This window comes from Pithys albifrons, chromosome 2 (genome assembly GCF_047495875.1).
Source record: "Pithys albifrons albifrons isolate INPA30051 chromosome 2, PitAlb_v1, whole genome shotgun sequence".
In the NCBI taxonomy this organism is placed as follows: Eukaryota; Metazoa; Chordata; class Aves; order Passeriformes; family Thamnophilidae; genus Pithys; species Pithys albifrons.
This window is the reverse complement of record NC_092459.1, coordinates 435,706-456,959: the sequence shown is the minus strand read 5'-3', so window position 1 is coordinate 456,959 and position 21,254 is coordinate 435,706. Positions and strand designations below refer to the sequence as shown.

At 52.8% G+C, this 21,254-nt stretch overlaps 2 protein-coding genes across 3 annotated transcripts; both read right to left on the bottom strand.

The window, feature by feature from the left end:
• Positions 1 to 80: 80 nt before the first annotated feature.
• Positions 81 to 13,993, bottom strand: FDFT1 (farnesyl-diphosphate farnesyltransferase 1). 2 transcript variants are annotated; one of them, XM_071548160.1, is made up of 9 exons: positions 13,830 to 13,993; positions 12,372 to 12,469; positions 7,886 to 8,069; positions 5,070 to 5,198; positions 4,247 to 4,438; positions 3,310 to 3,486; positions 2,911 to 3,063; positions 1,555 to 1,751; positions 81 to 1,211 (listed from the first exon to the last, which is right to left on the bottom strand). In XM_071548160.1, the coding sequence occupies exons 1-9, from the start codon at positions 13,929 to 13,931 to the stop codon at positions 1,202 to 1,204; spliced, it is 1,242 nt and encodes a 413-aa protein (XP_071404261.1). In that variant the 5' UTR covers positions 13,932 to 13,993; the 3' UTR covers positions 81 to 1,201. The 2 variants fall into 2 exon arrangements, with proteins under 2 accessions (XP_071404261.1, XP_071404260.1); XM_071548159.1 differs by having other exon boundaries at positions 81 to 1,751.
• Positions 13,994 to 16,079: 2,086 nt separating this feature from the next.
• NEIL2 (nei like DNA glycosylase 2) lies at positions 16,080 to 21,075 on the bottom strand. The gene is made up of 5 exons (XM_071547737.1): positions 21,048 to 21,075; positions 18,748 to 18,931; positions 17,636 to 17,961; positions 16,757 to 16,953; positions 16,080 to 16,416 (listed from the first exon to the last, which is right to left on the bottom strand). The coding sequence occupies exons 1-5, from the start codon at positions 21,059 to 21,061 to the stop codon at positions 16,100 to 16,102; spliced, it is 1,038 nt and encodes a 345-aa protein (XP_071403838.1). The 5' UTR covers positions 21,062 to 21,075; the 3' UTR covers positions 16,080 to 16,099.
• Positions 21,076 to 21,254: the final 179 nt, after the last annotated feature.

The following is a 21,254-nucleotide window of genomic DNA, read 5'->3' as shown; positions in this document are numbered from 1 at the left end:
CTCTGAGCTGAGGGCTTGTACTTCTGTGGGGAATGACTGGTGTAAAAGAAACGACAGCCAGGAAAAAAAAGTTCCAACACTTTCTTTCCCAAAGAAAACTTTTAATTTCAACAAGACGGGAAGCTGCACAAAGAGAGCCACCGCAAGTTTCTTTAGAACAGCTTAAAACTTAATCTGCATTGGTACCTGTGGAGTTGGGGTTCTCCTTTTGAACAGCCTTGGCCACAGGGGCTGGGCCTTGCAAAGGCCACCAAAATGTCCCTGGTAGCTCTGTCCTGTACCAGGACAAGGGCACTCCTTCCCTTCACAAGAGCACAGCAGCATTTGAGGGGGGTGGGTAGGGACCTTGAAAACAACTGTCCACCCCAGGAAAACAGGACTTGCCTTTGAACTGTTGTTTCCTCTTTTAAGTCCAGCCTGATGTGTGTTGCAGACCATCCTCCTCCAGTTCCCACATCAGTGTAACCCAAAGCACCATCCCAAAGCTAGAGCCAAGTAGACCAGGGAAACCTGCCCTGGTCCCCCCACCCTTGGTGGCTCTCCAGCTCTCCCAGCCCATGGCAGGGATCACTGCTGCCCTTCAGAGTGGCCAATGCCCAACCCCAAAAAAGTAACCCATGAGGGACAGCAGGGTGCAGACTAACTCCCCTGCCACCACCACCCATCCCCTCCGGCTGGGGAAGTGCAGAGCCCAGATCTAACTGGAGTCAGGCCTGGGGTTATGAGCTAAGGGCCATTCCGGTACCTCCTTCCTCATTATAAGCACCTCCCCCGTGCCAAGACAAGGCTTTGCCAGTGCAGGGGTCATCTGTCACAGGGCAGGGAGCTGCACGGCTGCCTTTCAGCTCGGGGCACGTTAAAGTGGACAGAGCATCCCATCTCCTATTCAACATTAAAAAGGCTTCTTTCAGCATCCTTCAGCACAACAGGAATGGGATTACTGCCTCTGCCTGTTTCCAGGCTGCAGGATTGTCAACCTGGGCTGAGGGCCAGAAGGTGGCCAGAGCTTATTCCCTGGGTAAGAAAGCATGTTGCTCTCCCAACTGAAGCAGCGTCCTTCCAGCACGGAGCAGGTACCAGAGGTGATGGGCAAAAGGCTGCCTAAGAAAGGGAGGCAAAACCCTCAGGGTTTTGCTCAGGTCTGAGCTGAAAAAGATGCCTCAAATCTCAAGGAAGTAAAGAAGCCACTGGAGTTTCTATTTCAAACCATCCTAACAGGAAAAAAAAAGAAAAAAGAACAAACTCAGGTAAAACCATCCAACAGGAAAGGATGGGGAAAAAAATCCTCAGCCCTAAACAGGATTACTCCAATTAGCATTTGTAACCATCCAAGCAGCTGGCAAGGGCGGTGAGGATGGAGTCCAGCAATGCCACACTGTCACCCCAGGGCTGCAGCTCATCGGGGCGTCCCATCCTCGTCCCATTCCCGGTGCCCAGGGCCTGGCCATCCCCATGGCAGGGGACGAGGAGCCTCCTGCCTGTGCTGCCCACCTGCCAGTCATCTCTCCCCCCTGCCCGCCCACTGCCCATCAGTTCTCTCCCGCCTGGACGTACTCCTCAGTGGCCTTGGAGAGGGTGCTGAGGTACTGCCAGCTCAGGGCTGCCAGGAGCATGGCACAGGACAGGTAGATGGGGGAATAGTGGTGCCGGGATGCCATGGAGCTGCCGGGCAAGCTCATGGCGCGGATGGAGGCGATGACCTGCTGTGTCTTGTTGGAGGATGGGTCTGTGCTTGGGATCTTCTGGTAGATCTAGAGAAGGAGGAAGGAGGAGTTATGCTTTCCATGCGAAGTTGAGGGGAGAAATGGGAATAGTGGTAGGAAGAGGAAGGCTTAAGGGCCACTGTGTCCTTGAGAGCAACCTCGGTGGTGGACTGCCATGGAGCAAAGGATGCCTGGATGGGTCCAGGCCAGTCTCCCTTGGGAAGTGCACTAAGCCAAGCTGCCTCTTGAGGGCACCCCATGATGTTACATGGACCACATGGATCCCTCAAGCACCTGTTAGTGGGACCAGTGGTTCTCACCCTGCAATCCTCACTCCCTACCAACATCCTGCAGCCCATCTCAAACCAGAGGGGACACCCCAGTGTGTGACTCCCTGGAAATAAACACCTTCCTCAGACCATACCATGGTGTTTGGGATTTTCTCTTCAAATCCCACAGCATTTGGGATACTTGTCTGCATTAGTCTTAGAAAGGTGGGCACAGAGACTTTTTCTGGGCCAAGCTGCTGCGGTGTCACCATTCCTTGCCATGGGATTGGCCAGTCCACAAGGGGAGGTCTAATAACCCCTGGTTTGGGGTCTCCCTGGTGCAGAAATTACATCATCTTATTTAACAGCCCTCACTGGATTTGGTTTTTGGGGAGCGGGGTGGTTTCTTCCACCCACCACTTGATCCTTCACTTTTAACCTCTGCAGGACCATGAAGCTGGGAGTGAGAAGGTGCCCCCTCTGGCTCCTCTTCTCCAGGCTGATCCCTCCTCAGCACCCTCAGCCACTGCCACTTCTTGTGCTCCAGACTTTTCCCCAGCTCTCTTCCCTTCTCTGGACAGGCTCCAGCCACTCAATGTCTTTCTTGTCATGAGGGTTCCAAAAATGACCCCAGGATTCAAGGCATGGCCTCACCAATGTCCAGCACAGGGGGTCAGTCACTGCCCTGGTCCTGCTGGCACAGGCCAGGATGCCACTGGCCTGTCTCTGCTTCTCAACACAGGCCCAGACCAAGGGTATGTTCATGGGAATACATCAAACACCCTGTTTGATCCAGGCCAAAACCACATTCCCTGCCACCACCAAAATAAAGGATACAAGGAAAGGATTAACAGAATCACCACATGTGTTCCCAATTCCACACCAAGAATGGGCACAGGAACATCCAGAAATCTCTCAAAGTCAACTGCTGAACCTACCTCTTCCACATACTGGTACATGATGGCTTTGACAGCTTGTATGTTTGTGGCATCCATCATGAGAGTGACAGCTTGTCCCTTGCGGATCTTCACCACACCCCTGAACACCTGCTTGTTGTTGTAGCAGGCAGCCAGTGTGGCAATGGCCATCACCTAAGGAGACACATGAAGACCCTTTACTCCACTGTGAGGAACTTGCCAAGGGGTCACCTTGGCTGTAGTGACATCGATGGCACGACAGTGAAGTGGAACACAACCTCACCAACAGGTAGCAGGAAAGAAGGAAGAGATGGAAGAGTACAACAGGCCAAAACCAACATGATCCATAAGCTCCTTCACCTCCAGCTTCTCGTCAGCTGGGCTGCAGATGATGAACCACCACTTGAAAGCAAAGCTCACCTGGGGGATAGCACAGAAGTTGAAGACACTTTGGTTTTTCAGGCGGGATAAGTACGTGAGGACGTCCGGGACGTGGTGGAGGGCGTTGGTGATGAGCTCATTCAGACACTGCACGGCCATCTCGATGTTCTCCGGCTTGGCAAGGTCCGAGAGCTTCTGTGCGTATCTGCTCCAAACCTAAACACCAAGATAAGGACTCAGAGTTGGAGGGGACAGTCACGTTGCAAGACAGATATCAGTAACAGCTTGAGGCGTGGGAGAGCAACAAGAACCACCAGAGACCCACAAGAGCCTTGAAGCACTACTAGCACAAAGAGAAGCAGGAAGAGCAGGCTGTGGACACGTGATGGTGACCTTCCTGGATACAAAGGGGTTGTAAAGAAGGAGGAACTCATCTCCTCATCTTCTTCAGGAAAAGAAGAGTCACACGTCAGGCTGACACAGAATGGTTTCATTTGGCAGGGATGTTAAAGCCCATCTGGTTCCAACCACCCTGCCATGGGCAGGGACACCTCCCACTAACCAGACCAGGTTGCTCCAAGCTCCATCCAGCCTGGCCTTGAACATTTGAACATCAGGAAGTGTTCTGTGAGACAGATGAGCCACATGGAAAAAGGAGAGAAAAATTCTTGGAGGGCCTCAAGGCATGTAGACAAGCATCTATCTGTCAGGCACAGCCAGAGCTGATCCTGCCTTTGGGAGCAGACCAAGATCTCACACAGTCTTATCCTCCCTCGTTCCTAGAGCCAGACTAACAAAGAGGTAAATAAAGCTGCTCAACAGGTTCTTGGCAGTTTGGGGAGACATCACCTTGTGCTGTCATGTGTACCTAAAAAGGTGCAGACAGATGTGGAACTGCCAGCCAGTTGTCATTAGAAGAACTGTTATTATAGAGCTGTACAGCCAACAGTAGTGATTCTGTGAAGTTTTCCCTCACCTCTCTGGGCCAGAACTCCCTTCCTTCCATCTGGTCCTCCAGATAGTCACGGATGATGTTGGTTTTCTGTAGGAAGAGGCCCATGGAGTTTGCCAGCTCCGTGTCCTGCCCCACAATAGAATCTTCCAGCTCTGATGCAGAGAAGAGACGGGAAAGGCCGATCCCCACCAGCCCAGCAACGTAGTGACAATACTGTGAGGTGCCAGGTTTGGAAAGGGTGGAAAAAACAAGACAAAAGGAGCAGTTACAAAGAGATGCCTGTTTGCTACAGGAAGTTTTACAAAAATTATGCTCAGAAAGAACTGACAGTTCATTTTATGCAAGTTCCCATGGCCCTCCCTGGGTTGTCTCAGTTTTGCCATGAAAACACCTTTTCCCAAACACCTCACCAGGGATGTCCCACCAAGGTGTCATTCAGCCTCCAGCAGCCAAATAAACTGCCCATGGGGGAACAGCTGATGAGTCACCCAAAACACGTGCTGGTGGGCAACACCAACAATCCACACCATCCTCCTTGTCACTCACATGACCAGGAGGCTCTCAATGCCTTCCCCAGCCACACAGCCTCCCTCATCCAGCTGAACCCTCTTCCCACAGGAAGAAGACAGAGATGCTCTGTCTCCAATTTCCATGGACACAGGTGGACCCTACCTGGAAGTGTAACAAAGATGTGTGAATATGGCACCTGGGGACACGGCTTAGTGGTGGCCTTGCCAGTGCTGGGTTAATGGTTTGACTTGATGATCTTAGAGGGCTTTTCCAACCTTACTGATTCCATGATTTTACTCATGTTCAGTCCACTCCTCTGTCCAGGCTGACTTACCATATCCCACTCATGCTGAGAGTCCACTTTCTTCTCCAAGAACTCTGCCATTCCAAAACCCATCTTGTTGCAAATATCTGAAATCACATCCTGGTAGACCTTTGACAGGTTCCTGAACTCCATAGAGATCTGTAGCACAGGTTAAAAAATAAAAGATAGTGTCAGAAAAAAACAGCAGAATTCAACATTTATTAAGAAATCAGAAAAATCCTGTCTATCAGGTTCCAATCCTGCCCTGGCTGGACATCTGGGACAACTCCCCCAACCAGAACTGTTTCGAGGTCCTTGGAGCACAGGCTTAATCTGTTCTCAGTCTAAATGGGATGGTCTCTGGCAGGAGATCAGACACAGCAACATCTCTGGGAAGGCTCTGTGGCCTTGGACTGGTATCATCTGGGAGCTGCAGGACAAAACTGACTGCACTTGGTGCACAGAGTTGTTTTCTTTTGGAATTTCAGAGCATTCCATCACATCAGCCATGGAGAAAAAATGGGGAGGTTTGTGTTGCTCTGTTCTCCTGAGGTCTCTCCCAGCTCTGGCTTCACAAGGCACATTTTCCCCAAAGAAGGCATGAAGCAATGGCTGAAGTGTGAAATCCTTCTTCTGCGTGTCCTGTAACATGGAATCACAGAAGGGTTTGGGCTGGAAGGGACCTTAGAGGTGATCCAATTCCAACCCCCCTGCCACAAGCAGGGACACCTGCAATGTCTCAATCACTCTCACACTGAAAAAAAAGTTTAAAAAGGGCATCCTCCCCTTCCCAAAGCTGTGGAGCATCACATTTTATTGTGCTAAGCTTTATTCTCTGTCAGAGGGTAACTGCAGCCAGCCCAGTGTGAGTGTGCAGTAAGAAGGACAGTGGTGTGAATGATGACAGCCCTGACACCACTGCAGATCCAGGTTTTCCTGCTGGCTCTATCCATGGATGCTGGCATGTCCCTGCCCTTTGTCTGTCTGTAAAATAAATATTTCAACTCTGCTTCTGTCTCAGTGGCTTCAATTCCCTACACAGAGAAGCACGACCTGAAAATACACCTCTACCAAATATTGTCAGAAGCTTTTTACTATGAGGATGGTGAGGCACTGCCAGAGGTTGCCCAGGGAAGCTGTGTATGCCCCCAGAAAATTCAAGGTCAGGCTGGACAGGGCTTGGAGCAACCCGGTCTAGTGGAAGATGTCCCTGCCTGTGGCAGAGGAGCTGGAACGAGAGGAGTTTGAAGGTCCCTTCCAACCCAAACCATTCTAGAATTCTACAAATATCTGATTATGGAAATCATACCTGACCATGTAGTGAGCAACAGAGTGAGCAACAAAGTGCCCACAAATACCCTCTCAAAAGCTTTTCTAAAGCCCCAAGCCACTGGCATACCAACCATATCTGTCACTACACATCCAGAATCCCCTAAAAATCCATCTGCCCCTTCCCAGAGAGGCACAGCCACTGTTGTTCCAAGGATGAGCATCAAACTTAGACCACACCTGTTTTCCGAAACAATTTCCCCATTCCTACCACTAGGGAAAGGCTGAAAAGGACAGAATAGATTTAAAATGGTAAAAGGTGAACAAAGCAGAATTTCCTCAGAAAACTGAGATGCTTCTCCCTAGAACTACACTTTTTCTTAAAGAGGGCTTAAAAAACACCCTAAAAAATCAACCCAGCTACTCTTGATTGACATGAGCCACAAATGAACTGCAGCATCCACCAAAGGCCAGCACCTACAGCAGAGTCAGGGCCCAACAGCTACATCTGCACCAGAAACTTAAGTGTTAAGGATGGACTCGAATGACCTTCAGCTCCCCCATCGGTGGAGCCCCTGACATGCTTCTGATCCCAGGCAACCCCCAGGGGAGTCCCTGGGATATAACATGGACCAAAATCCACTTCTCAGGGACAGTCTGGGATGAAAACACACAGTTCAAAGCCAGGCTGGACAGGGCTTAGAGCAACCTGGTCTAGTGAACAGTGTCCCTACCCATGGCAGGGGGTTGGAGTGAGATGAGCTTGAAGGTCCCTTGCAACCCAAACCATTCTGTGATTTTATGTTCTGCACGCTGAGAGAGTTTAATGGTTTGGCCATGGCCAGACTTTCTCAACAGCCTCCAGGCCAGAGAACTGGCCCCAGCACACTGTGGCTTGCTATGGAGAGACAGGCTCTCTGTGGCTTCCTTTTAGAAGGATCCTTAGAGCAGTAACTTTGGGCAGTATTGTTACTAATAACAGTGAGGGGTTTTTATCTTGTATCATAGAATTATAGAACGATTTGGGTTGCAAGGGACCTTAAAGCTCATCTGATTCCAATCTCCTGCCACGGGCAGGGACACCTCCCACTAGACCAGGCTGCTCAGAGCCCCATCCAGCCTGGCCTTATATCAATCACATCAAAGATCCGTAGACAGACTCCTGGAGCCCCAGAGCAGATCCTGCAGGATCACTGTGAACACCAGCCCATCCATAAGCCAGGGGCCAGACAAGCTTTCCTTGTCTCCCAGCCTGTTAGGTGACACAGGACACCCAACCCAAGCAATGCACAGTGTTGGGTAACAAACCCAAACCTCTCTCCACAAGACAGAAGAGGCAAAAAGCCACGTTTTAGAGCTGACACTTTTGCACAGACAGATGATCACCTCTGGCTCACAGACAGAGCTGCACAATTTTGCATTTCTCACTCCAGCTCAGCATCCAGCCCCATATGCAGGTGATGGAGTCCTTAGGAAGAGCTGTGGGACTAAACAATCTCTGCAGGCATAATGTGTAGAGACAACCAGGCACCCAAAGGTGCCACAAGGCAGCTGAAGCCAGGAGGAGGATTCCTTACCGTTGGGAAGTCTTCCAGCACCTGCCGGTCCTTCTCCTTGCTCTCCGTGTACTTCCACTCTGGCTGGTAGAGGTAGGAGTGGAACTCGTGCAGCATTGGGACCTTCACATCCAAGGGGATGCTCATATCATCCTCTATGGTGTCCATGGCACGGAGCACCAGGTAGAATATACAGACAGCATGTCTGGGAGGGAGAAAAAACAGGAAACCCTTACTAGGATAAACAGCTGAGATGACCCCCAGAGCCTTCAGCAGAGGCCCTTCAGGCTCAGGATGCCACACACTGGCACTGCCAGGTCACTGATGACTTTAGAAGACAGCAGCACTTCAGCATGCCAGTTTTTTTCCTTTGTGAGGAGAAACATGGCATGGCTTTTGGCTTTCTGAAATGTGTAGAAGGGAAGGGTCAGACCTGTGATCTCCCTGACCAGGAAGATCCAACCCTGCAAGCAAGGCCAGGGCTCACTAAGACCTAGAGGGCAAAGCCAGAGGTCACCATAGTGGAAAAAGCAAATGTCAGACAGGGAAGGGTTAAAAACCAGCTGTACTTTTCCCATCACTTCCCCTTCTCTGCACACAGCACCCTGTTATCCTGTCTGGGGGGGAGTAAGGGGGTGCCTTACTGTGCAACAGAACATCAGCACTGGCAGAGAGAGCCAGATATCTTATATTTTCTATCTCCATGCACAAGACATTCAAGCCAATCCATGTGTCCCCCAGCATCCCACATGCTGGAAAGCTGTTTCCCCTCACAGTCCCACTGCCCCTGTCTTCCCCATCCCTGCTTCCTTCCCCATTCCCTGTCTTCCCCATCCCTGCTTCCTTCCCCATTCCCTGCCTTCCCCATCCCTGCCTCCACATTCCTGCAGCAGAAGAAAAAACAAAACAAAAAAACCAGTCCTGATGCAGGAAATACTTTTTCCAGCTCCAGAATTTACACAAAATAATCCCTAGGTCTCCAAGAGCACAGGGATACATCAAGGAGATGAGGCATTTATTAACTGATTAACAAATGGAAACCTGCTTGGACTGCTTAAATGCTAATTACTTGGTGACAGTGTTGTACTCCTGGGATTACAATGTGCAAGCACTCATTAAGCATCCAGGAAAAACTGACTTGCTCTTAAAGCCAATACTGTTAAATTTGGCTTTTTTTCTTGACTGAGGTGTATTCAACACCTCCATCAAACCACACATCCGTGGGATCGTGAGCAGCTCTCTCATTCCTCTTCCTCTGCATAACTGAGTTTTTCCACTCTCACTGGGTTGTAAAGGTTCCTCCAACAGAATGTAAGTGCCCAGGACTCCACCCCACTTCCAGCAGCAACTTCCACCAGCAGAAACCGAGAAAGGCAGAGCAGAACCTGAAATGCCATCCCAGAAGCACCTCTCATGGTGGCATCATGCCAAGGGAAGAGCCAGCTGTAATTCCAGAGCCCAGCACAGTTAAAACACTTCTTTAACCCCACTTCTGCATCCAGAGCATAACTGCATCTCTACCTTCCATCATATACTGAATTTAGATCTGTGGCAATTTGGGCAAATCTGAGAAGAAATTCTTTACTGTGAGGGTGATGAGGTTCTGGCAGAATTTGTCCAGAGAGGTGCTGGATGCCCCATCCCTGGAAACTTCCAAGGTCAGGCTAGACTGGGCACAACTGGAAGCTCCCACTTCAAAGAGCAAGTCTGGATCATCTCAGGAGTCAAGCTCCAGCTCTGTCCTAGGCACAGCTCCCTCCTTCCCAAGTAAGGAGGTCTTCTTTTTCCTTGCCACCACATTCACCCTCTGCCAGTCCAAAGCTGCTGAACCCTCAGGCATGGATCCTGAAGGGTTCCAGGGACAGGGAGAACTGCAGGGCTGGAGTGGGGGAAGGCAGGAGCATCCCTCTCCTCCTCTCCAGCACCAGGAGAAGAGCTATGACGTTGGCTCACACTCCTCTCCACCAGCAGCAGTGGAGATGTTGGCTCAGCTGCCAATGAAATTGAAATTTTGAGCCTCCCACCGTCCAAGACAACGCCCTAACCACGGAGCAATGAGGTGGACAAGGCTCCAGACAGCAAAACATGCAGGTTATGGGGCCAAAAACAATAAGCAAGAAGGAACCAAACATCTCAGCTCAACTACCAAGAGGGTGCCTGGCCAGGGAAGCTCTGCCCCATGCACTCATCCAGCAGTTCTCTGTTTTCCAGCAGTTCTTTTGGGATGTATGTCTGTAACCACAGGGGCTCAGCTGAACGCCCTGATGGGGTTAACATCAATGCAAGCATTTTTTTGATCCAGCAAAATAAATTCCTTTGGTAAGGTTGCTGCTCTGCCTATTTCTATATCCTCTCTATTTTGTATTTCCCTCTTTTGTGCCTAAATTCTCCAGCAGAGCTACTGTACTTTGAAAATGAGTTTCCCCTGATCCACTACAGAGCCAGCTGTAATTCAACCACTATCCCTGCAAGGTCTTGGGTTGCAAAGATCCAGCAAAAGCATTTTTAGGATGCCAGGCAGAAGTTTCTGTGCCCTGAAGGGAGGAAGCCTTCCTGATCCCAGCAAGCTGCAAGGCAAGGATTAAAGATCAAGAAAGACAGACAAAGAAGATAACTGCAGAAACACCAGGGCAAGCACACAGCAGACTGACACTGCTAACAGGTTTCATGGTGTTTTATTAATTGGCCACTTTTTTCTTAATTTCTGCATTAGCTAATATACCAAGCATGGAAAAAAAGTTTAATTCTTGGCCTCACTTGTACTTTTCCACACAATTCCAGCCAAAACCACTGCATTTCTTTGCCTTTCCTGTAAACCAGGCTGCAGGCATCTTTTCATATCCACTGGACACAGCTATGGGGCAACTCCAAAATGCCAAACCAGGGCTCAGAATTTCAACAAGTCACCCAGTGTTTGGGTGCAACTGCTCAGCAGAGCTGCAACGTGTCTGGTTCAACTTACAGAACCCCCTAATTTGATGATTAACCCATCTTGGGATTAACTGGAGATTTACAAACTGGAATCAGTAATTACCATATGAATATAAGGAATTTATAGAGAATATTTCCATGCATGAGGCCCTGAGCCAGCTGAGCTTTGCATCCTCTGTTACTATTCCCATTTGAAGCTTTGCCTGCATAGGGCAGCAAAATTTACACAGCAAAAAATAAGTATGCAATGATCCCCCTCCAATGACTGTGGAGGTTTTGAGGCAGCTGCTTCCAAAAGCCCCTCTCAGGCAGGGTCCAGACCCTTTGTCTGCCCCAAGTTTTTCCTCACCTCCTCCCTCCAGCCACCCTGAAGGCCAGTGCCAGCCTTGGCACTGCTGGGACACATTCCCAGTGTCACACAGGGCACAGGGCCAGGCCCTGTGTTGAACAGTCTGCTGGGCAGGAAGCTGCAGTGTCTGTCCCAGGGCTTGCTCAGCCCAGGGACTCAGTTTGGGGAGGGATATGGAACAGCCAGCTCGGACGTGAAAAATCCCACGTCCTGCTGCACGGGGTGGGGCTGAGCCGGGTGAGTCTGGTCAGCTCCCAGTGGGAGCGGGAGCACGTCCCAGCAGCTCTCCTAGAGCAAAAGAGCATATGGGGGCACTGCACAGACCAACTCCTGCCAGCTCTGCCAGGGAACCCTGACACTGGGAGGCATCACACCCACCACCTCCTGGGGACCCCCAGTGTTGGGGGGCATTGCACCCATCACCTCCTGGGGAGCCCCAGTGTTGGGGGGCATCACACCCACCACCTCCTGGGGAGCTCCAGTGCTGGGGTGGCACTGTACTCACCACCTCCTGGAGAGCCCCAGTGTTGGGGGGCATTGCACCCACCACCTCCTGGGGAGCCCCAGTGTTGGGGGGCATCACACCCACCACCTCCTGGGGAGCTCCAGTGTTGGGAGGCATCACACCCATCACCTCCTGGGGAGCCCCAGTGTTGGGGGGCATTGCACCCATCACCTCCTGGGGAGCTCCAGTGTTGGGGGGCATCACACCCACCACCTCCCGGGGAGCCCCAGTGTTGGGGGGCATTGCACCCATCACCTCCTGGGGAGCCCCAGTGTTGGGGGGCATTGCACCCATCACCTCCTGGGGAGCCCCAGTGTTGGGGGGCATTGCACCCATCACCTCCTGGGGACCCCCAGTGCTGGGGTGGCACTGTACTCACCACCGAACAGGGAGACTCAGTGCTGGGGAGGAGAATTACACCCATCACCTCCTGGGCAGCCCCAGTGTCTGGGGGTATCACACCCACCACCTTGCAGGGAGCCCCAGTGTTGGGGTACCATTGCATCTGCCACCTCCCAGGGAGCTCCAGTACCTGGAGGCATCTCACCCATCACCTCCCAAGAACCACCAAACTTGGGGTAGCATCACCCCTACCCCCTCCAGGGGAGCCCTGGTGTCAGGGTCGCATCACACCCACCACCTCCGAGGGAGCCCCAGTGCCGGGGGTGTCACTGGTCCCTCCCAGCCTCCCACCGCGGAACCCCAGCGACCCCCTCACTCACCGCAGCTCCCCGTCCAGAGCCTGGATGACGGCGGCGAAGCTGCGGCTGGTCTGGTTGAGGTATCGGTAGCAGGTGCGGAGGCCACATCCCAGCGAGTCCTGCGGGCAGAGCGGAGCCCGGGGGCCCGGTTGGAGCAGCGGAGCGGGGGCCGGGGGGGCCGGGGGTGCCGCGGGGACTGCGCTCTGCTGCCCCCGCCGCCGGCCCGGCGCCCGGGGTGGGTTCCGCGGCGGGGAGAGGGTCAGTGTCCGACGAAGCAGGGACACGGCCCGCGACCCGGCCGCCATGGGGGCGCGGTGGCGGCGGGGGGCTGCGGCCGCTCCGCCCCCGGCCCCAAACCCGCCCCTTAACCCGCCCCGTCCCGTGGGCAGAGCCGCTGCCATGTACGGGCAGCACCGGGGCAGTGCCATGCACGGAGACGGGGGGATGCTCGCAGGGTACCGGGACTGTGCGATGGTCGGGGATGATGCCCTGCGCGGGCAGCACCGGCGCGGCGCAGCGCATCGCTCGTTGCCGGTGGGATACACGCAGGGTGTTCCTGAGCCATGCACAGGAAGCCAGAAGCCGGCGGAATGCTCGGGTAGCACCGGGGCTGTGGGACTCCCGGAGCTGGTGGGATGCTCGCAGGGTACCGGCACAGAGCGATGTAAGGGATGCTCGGAGCCGGTGGCATGGATGCGGGTACCGAGCACCAAGCAATGCTCGGGAAGGCGGAAACAGGTGGAATGTTCAGGATGCACACAAGGTACAGGCACAGAGCAAGGCAGGGGATGCCCTGAGCCGGTGGGATGCTCACTGGGTACCAGCAACGAGCAGTGCAAGGGAAGCCTGAAGTCGGTGGGATGCTCGGGAAGCCCCGGGGGCTGTGCGATACCCGGTGTCAGTGCGATCCACGCCGGGTACCGGCAATGATCAATGCAATGCATGCTCGGAGCCGGTGGGACGCAGAAACGCAGAGGATGCCCGGAGCCGGTGGGATGCTCGCAGGGTACTGGCACAGAGCAATGCACGGGAAGCCTGAAACCGGTATAGGATGCCCGGAGCCGGTGCCATGCGCAGAAAGCACCGGAGCCGTGCGATGCACGGAGCCGATGGGATGCACGGAGGCGAGACAGGCACGGAGCGATACTAGGGGTACCCGGAGCCGGTGGGATGCATAGAGCCGGTGGGATACTCGCAGGGTACCGTCACCGAGCAGTGCAAGGGATGCCCGAAGCCTGGGGGATGCTCGGGAAGCAACGAGGCCACGCACAAGGCGCACAAAGCCAGGTCGATGCTGCTCACCGGTAACACCAGGGCCGGTCCTACGGACACGGGCCGTGAGACAGTCACCCATGGCAACGCCGCATCCCCGCCGGGAGATGCCAGTGGACCCCCTCATCCTCCTCCCGCCCCCCGCTGCCCCACCGGGGCACCGCGCACCGACGGACGGGGCAACCCAGCGCATCCTTCCCCGCTCACCGGGTCGACCCGCGGCATGACGGCGCGGTAGCCGCCCATCTTGAAGCGCAGGATGTTGTAGATCTCCTCGGGGTGGCCGAGCCATTTCCGCAGCAGCTCCATGGGGGCCGCGCTCGGTCCCTGCCAGAGCCGCCGCCGCTCCCGCCGCCCCCCGCCCGCCGCCTCACCGGTACAGTCGGAGCCGCCCCCGCCCGGCCCCGCCGCCAATCACAGCGCTCCCCGCATGGCTCGGTGGGGCGGGCGCGGCGCCCATTGGTGGAAACGCGCTCGCACCAGCGGCACGCCAGCCAATGGGAAGGCGCCGCGGCTGGTGTGACGGCCGGCGGCGGGCGCTGATTGGCGGCGGCGCGTGTGGGCACAGGCGGGGCGGGAAGGAGCGGCCCCAGAGCCCAAGCCCGAGACAGGGAGCCGGGGGTCGTTGTTGTCACGGAAACGTGGAATGGTTTGGGGTGGAAGGAAACTTAAAGCTCATCCCATTCCACCCCTTGCGTGGGCAGAGACACCTTCTGCTATCGTCCCACCTGCCCCATCCTTCCAGGAATGTGCCACCCACAGCTTCTCTGGGCACCCTGTGCCAGGGCCTCACCACCCTCACAGCCAATTCCTTCCCAGTATCCCATCTAACCCTGCCCTCTGGCAATGGGAAACCATTTCCCCTTGTCCTGTCACTCCACGACCATTCAAAGTTCCTCTCCAGCTCTCCTGGAGCCCCTTTAGGCCTCGGAAGGGGCTCTCAGGTCTCCCTGAATCCTTCTCCTCTCCAGGTGAACCCCCCAGCTCTCCCAGCCTGGCTCCAGCCCAGAGGGGGTCCAGCCCTGCAGCATCTCCGGGGCCTCCTCTGGACTCACTCCAGCAGCTCCACATCTTCCCTGTGCTGAGAACCCAACAGATCCCAACTGCTACCTCATCCTTGAAGGTTCAGCTTTTGGGGTTCTTCCTTGTGGGTGGCTTTATTCCAGGAGCTGGACTCCAAAGGTCATTGTAGGTCCCTTCCAACTCAGGATATTCTATCATTCTTTGTTATAGAGGGGCACTGAGAATTCCATGCCCCTTTTCCAGGCCTCCACTGACATCCTGAAGGACAAGATCAGATAGGACATTACCACCTTCTTTAGCACCATAAACCCATTAATTACCTAATTCAGCAATTCTGTAACCTACAATCACTCCAGGGAGCTGCAGTTTACAGGGGAGGCTGAGCAAGCCTTGCCTGGGAAGCAGCAACCTACAACAGAGGTGTTTACCTCCCACATTCCCAGTGGATTTGCAATCCATCTTTAGATTCAGTTCTTGTTAAACAGAACCCCACTGAGGAAAGCTGCTGGTACCATCCTCTGCAGGCAGCACCAAACAGGTGGTTGTTAACCAATTTCATGCACCCAGAATTTCCCTGTACACCTCAGGTTTAACAAAGAAACTACCAGAAAAGACACACTTAAGATGAACATCATTAGTACTAATTCCAGCTTTTCAATTTTCACTCAAATAAGCAATTTATTGATAAAATAAACCCAAATCCAGGGAGACAGAACAGCAGAAGCTTCTGCTTCATGCATAGAGACACAGCTCAACAAACAAGGGATTGCATCATCTCTATTTCCAACCCTTTTTGCTTTCAGGTTTCCTTGGAGATCCTGAGATTTGTGCAATCTCTGTCACACTGAGTATTTTCAGCGTTTTTTACTGTTACAGTGAGATCTGGATTTGGCAGTTTGCCACAAAGCTGAAACCTGTGAACACAGTGATGAGCTCCACCAAGCACTGCTGACGTAGGGGTTGTCCCTTTGGAAGGGAGGAGCTGCTCCTCTAAGACCTGACACAGGGAACAGCCCCTCACGTTTAACCTCACCCAGCACACAGGCATTCAGCTCCAAAGGCAGGATTATTTAATTCTTAATTAATCAAGCTGCTGAGGCAGAGGGATACACTCTGTTCTGCTGACTCCACCAGGGTCAAGGGATCAGGTCACTTCAGACCTCAGCAAACACCTGCTCAACACTCTACACTTTTCATCCACTGCAGTCTGAACAGGGTGAACAGCTCAGAAGTGGTCAAACTATACACTGTTCACTGTGAAAAAGATACATACAACCACTCAGTGCTGCAGCAAGTCCTGTAACTTCCACCCAGCACTGAACTCTGCCAACTCATTGTCAGTAAGGACCAAACTCAACAGCTGAAAGGAACCATGAAGACCTTCTCAAGGCAATTAAGAGCGCAGTTCAGAGACCATCTAGCACCCTCACAGAAAGGTGGAATGCAAAGCCAGGTCACTCTGTGACTGGGGAAGGATCCCCATCCCTTGGCAGCACCTCAGGCTGGCACTGAGGACACCACCATGTCAGTCTCTTAAAGCCACCTGGGGGTCCAAAAGCTCCCTTCATCACTGGATGTCCAAGGGGACACTGCTCCCTCTGGTAGATGTGGAAGTGCAGCCTTTGGCCGTGCAGCTTGAGGTGCAGCCAGTCAGAGCTGAACTGAACGGCGCAGTCGAGCAGCCGCTGCCGATCCCAGAGAGCCAAGAGAGAGCCTCGTGTTAAGGGGTGGATCTTGGCCAGGTACAAGATCTCGTTCTTAATGATGTTGCCTGGAAGGGGTCAGAAATAAGGAGACAACAGGGATGTTTCTAATGAAGATTACATAGATCTCTGGCACCAATCTGTGACTTCTCCCTCAAGGATCACAGCCATTCCCTGTATCAGAGGTGTTATTCAAAGAGCAGACTTAGAACTGGGATTGGACTGGAAGATGTTCTCTTCCTTCTACCCTTGAAGCAGACCTTGAAGATGACAACATACCCTCAGAGCTGGACCAACCAGAAACCATATGGCAAAGGAGTAAAACTCTTAGACATGCAGCTCTGGATCTGCAGACACCCCACCCACCTTCCTCCATTTCTTGCTCTGCCACTATCCCTTGGAACTCACCCAGCCCTGAAAAATATCTTTGGTCTAAGAGGGTGTAGCAGATGGGATTGGGTGCATGGAGGGCCTCCAGGGCCTGCCCACGGTGGAACTCCATGGACAGGATGTCAGAAGCAGGATCAGCCCTGGGAGAGGAGCACCAGTGCATCCGGCAGTTGTAGAAAGCAAGGAAGCCTCCACTCTCGAAGTGCAGAATCAGCCTGGGAGAAGCAGAGAAGTCTCTCATCAGGAACATCCCTCAGCCATTTGCTCTATTCTGCACCAGGCCACGGTCTCAAGATAAGGTGGGCTCTAATGATTTCAGCCACCTTCTTGTTTGTGAACCTCCACAACTCATGGAGAGTTGTTTACTCTGTTGCCCCATGGTCCCTGGATGACCAAGGCTCCAGCAGGAGGACCCATAAATCAGGGAAACCAATGCCAAAAGTAGCACAGAAAGCTGTGTCTAAAAATACTTGTACAGAAATGAAGTAATGCTTCAAAAGGCTGCAGGATGGGGTGCATGGAGTGTGTCCCTAACAAGTACAGTGATTCCAGCTGCCCTAGATATTTGCTATTTATCCAAGGCTGGTTTTAAGCACATAATTGAGAGAAACTGGCATTTTCAGGGCATGATTCAGCTTGGCATCCTAAAACTTCTCTTCTAAAAGACAAAAACAGAGCTGGTACTATAATCCTCAAGCTGGCAGGCAACGTGCATCCCACAATCCCACTGAGGACTCCCTGGCTGAACACACCCACTCACGCCATCTCTCATGCCTAATTACCTCAGCAATTATCAAAGAAAATCAAGGCTAAGAGCATCCCTACACAAATTTAGTTTGGGACAGAGGAGTGCCTCTCCAGAATGAGAGGCAGGGTGAGGGAGGGCTCCACAAATACCTGGGTACAGGGTCCTTCCAGTCCCCTCTTTTATTGGCCTGGTTTGCTCTGGAGAACTCGTTTGCCCGGACGCTGCCGAACAGGCCAAAGTGGAAGCGCAGCCAGTTGCCTGGACCCTCTGTTGCATCTGGGGCTTCAGATCCTGAGTGCTGGAGTTCCTGCAGCTCCCCGTCCTGGGGATGGGGAGCACAAACCTGCTCTTGCCCTCTCTGGACAGCAGAACCTGCCACAGCAGCAGCCTCTTTTTGCAGCACTGTCTCTTCTGCAGCTGGTCCTGAGGGACCTTCAGCTGCCACAAATGCCAGGTACAAGTTCTTCCCATGAACCTGAGAAAAGAACCCTGAGATACTTGGGATGTACTGAGTGTCCATATAGGATCACAGAATCACAGAATGGTTTGGGTTGGAAGGGACCTTGAAGTTCATCTCATTCCAACCCCCCTACCATGGGCAGGGACACCTTCCATTAGAACAGGTTGCTTAAAGCCCTGTCCAGCCTAACTATGAACACTTCCAAGAATTTAACCTCTGGCTGTTTTCATACAAGTGACTATTTTCTACCACCTCTTTTAGATGCACATCACCCCAGACTGAACACGGAACTCCTCAGCATCTAAGCCATTCCCATCAGGGCTGCAGTCATCCTGACAGCATCCCTTGCCTTTAGGAAGCACAAGGTGCTCAGATGCCACTCCAATGTGAATCTCTCCCTGATGATTCTGCCAGGCCAAAGAGACACAGCAGGACAGACGTTCAGGGTTTTGAAACCTGTCATCATTGTTTCTGATTCACCTCTCCACTTTGTGCTGGGTGCACTTCGTGCTTCTTATTTTGCTACCCACTTTTAATCAGAGGTGAGGCTGCACCAGCATTTGGCCAGTCAGGACCAAATCATCATCTGAGGGATGTCAGGGAAGTGAAGCCTCTAGCAGGACCAGCCTACTGTGACTATCTCATTAGGATGGCCACAGCACAGACGTCTCACCTTAGCCAGGGGAAAACCTGAGGGAAACATTCTCAAGTTCTGCACCTTCTGTGACCCAGATACAGGACAATGGTGGTTTCCCTCAGACTTCTCATGGATCAGTAAGTTCATTCTTTAGCACAGCTCACCTGGGAGTCCTGAAGCCTCAGGGCATTCAGGTCATTCACATTGATCTTCCGGCTGCTTCCCCCCACCTTGACCACCACTTGTCCCACAAAAGGTGAGGTCAGCAGCTGGAACTTCCTCACTGATGGACCCTCTGGCATCTCCAGCAGCAGTTGAGTGATTAGCAGGTCGTTCTCACACTCTGCCCTAGACTTGGAGGGAAGTTGCCAACTCAGAATACACAAAACCAGTAACAGGCTGAACTTACCACAGTCTCCCCACCCCTATCTTCTTCCTTAAGTTGCTTTCAGGACCCAGGAGCTGGAGGAGTTTCCATCCTTGGGGATATACGTCATTTAATCAAACACAGCCCTGAACAACCAGCTCTAATGGCAGTTTTCACCCCACAAGCAGGAATTTCGCCTGGGAATCTTCAGAAGTTCTTTTTCCTGGTCTAGTGGAAGGTATCTCTGCCCCTGGCAGGGGGCTGGAACAAGATGATCTGTACCGTCCCTTCCAACTCAGACCATTCTATGATTTTATGATTAATGACCCACAACCACTCATGTTTTTCCTGATACAACTACCATGGAAAGTGCTGCTCTAGAATTAGCACATCTCCACCCCTTGCTTGCCCCACTGATTGCAATGGCATGGAGCCAGTTAGGGAGCATTCCTATGCTCTACTAGCAGCTTCTGGGATCAGAAGACTGTGGATGAGAGGAGGCAGCATCATCCTACAGCACTTTGTGGCTCCCACCAGGAAGTCACACCAATACACAAGGAGTTTTTTCTGGCATGAAATACCAGTCATTGCAGTTCTGAGGACTTCTGCCAGGACTGCATGTACAAGAAAGCAGGTTCCAGGACCAGGAAAGCTCAGCTGGGCTTTCATCACACAGTGCCAAGTTCTCCCAGAGACCAGCACCAACCAGAGGCTCAACTTCAGGCTCCACAGCACACTGAACGTCAGGATCTGAGGTACCTGGCCCAGCTCTTAGATTAATGTTAAAATCAACAGCAATCCTGTGGTCCCTCACCAGAACAGCCATTCCCACCTCATTCCAGCATCTCAGCTGCCTGGGCTGGCTCAGAGACAGCAGCCCGTTTGCATGAGCTCAGTGTGACTAAAACCAAAGCCTCTAGTGCCACATGCTCCTGCCACAGTGAAGGGACAACTTCTGGCATGGCTGTGGGCACACCTTCAACAGGAGCAGGAATGGCAGCAGGGCTGTAAAAGTCTTCCTGTGCTGCAGCACAAACCAAATCCTTCTTGGAAGAGCTTATGAGGAAAACATGTCAGGAAACATTAATTTAATGTCTTAGATCCAGGTAAAGATATTAACTGGTCACACAAACTTTACCAGGGTAAAAGACTGTCTCCAAGGTCATAGGATAATTATTCACAGGCCTGCTCCAGTTCCACAAAAACAAACAAACCAACCCACCAAAAACTGTATTTTGTGATGATCAAGAGGCAGATTAAGAGACAGCTAAAGAGATGCTCATGCTGCTAAAGGTACCAGAAGGACTTTGGATCCCTGGAACAGCATTTGGCTGCTGGACACAGGTCATCCAAAGGGTCTGCCCCAGTTATCCAGGCTTCATGTCAGGGAGCTGCTGATTCAGTTCTTAATAGGCTCATTGTGAGAGACTGGAAGTGCTGGGCACTCTGTAAGGTGTTAATGCCCACACTCCCCCACCTGTAGCCCCTCTGACAGCAGAGAAATGCTCCTCTTAAGGAGGAGAGGCTTGCCTATTCCTCAGACCACCAGAAGAACCAGCACCTGCTGTCTCTGATCTCCTTCCCTCCATGGACCTACCCACTTCACCTTCTTCCTCTAGACCTACCCCACTCCAAGGAGGAAGAGGAGGGTAACTATTCCCAGCCCTCTGCAGAGCATGACATCCATTTCTCCAGGAGCATGACCACCTGAGCTGGTACCTTTACAGGTCTGAAGCAGGGAGCCAGACCTCCAGGAGAAATCCTCCCCCTGCCTGGGCTCATTTCCAGTCCTTGTGCTCAGACAGAAGCCAAGAACCCACAGCAGAACAGAGCAAGGACAAGGTTGCCCAGGCTCATCCAGCCCAACCCAGCCCAACCCAGCTCAAGAAGCCCCACTGTGACCTTACACCCCTGTATGAGGCTCCTGCAGGGAGTTCAAAGCACAGCCCTGACCCTCCACATGCAATCACAGGGGTGCAGAGCCCCCCATCTTCTCACGCTCAGCCAAGCATCAGTTTGCAGCTCTCAAAAACAACTGAGCCCTGAGTCCCCACCCCATTCTCACCCAAGTCTCCCTGGGGCAGGGGAGGCACCCACTGTAGTCCCCACATTCCTACATCCAGCTTTCAAGCCACTGCTCTCCCCAGCTCCACGCTGTGCACCATTTAGGAAGGAGGCGGGGCATTACTCCCTTTTCAGCTCCTCCATGCTCCACAGCCTTTCCTCCACCCCCAGTTCTTCCTCCAACCCCCTCCACTACCCACCCTCACCAGGACCGGAGACAGCTAAAAGCGATCCACCCAC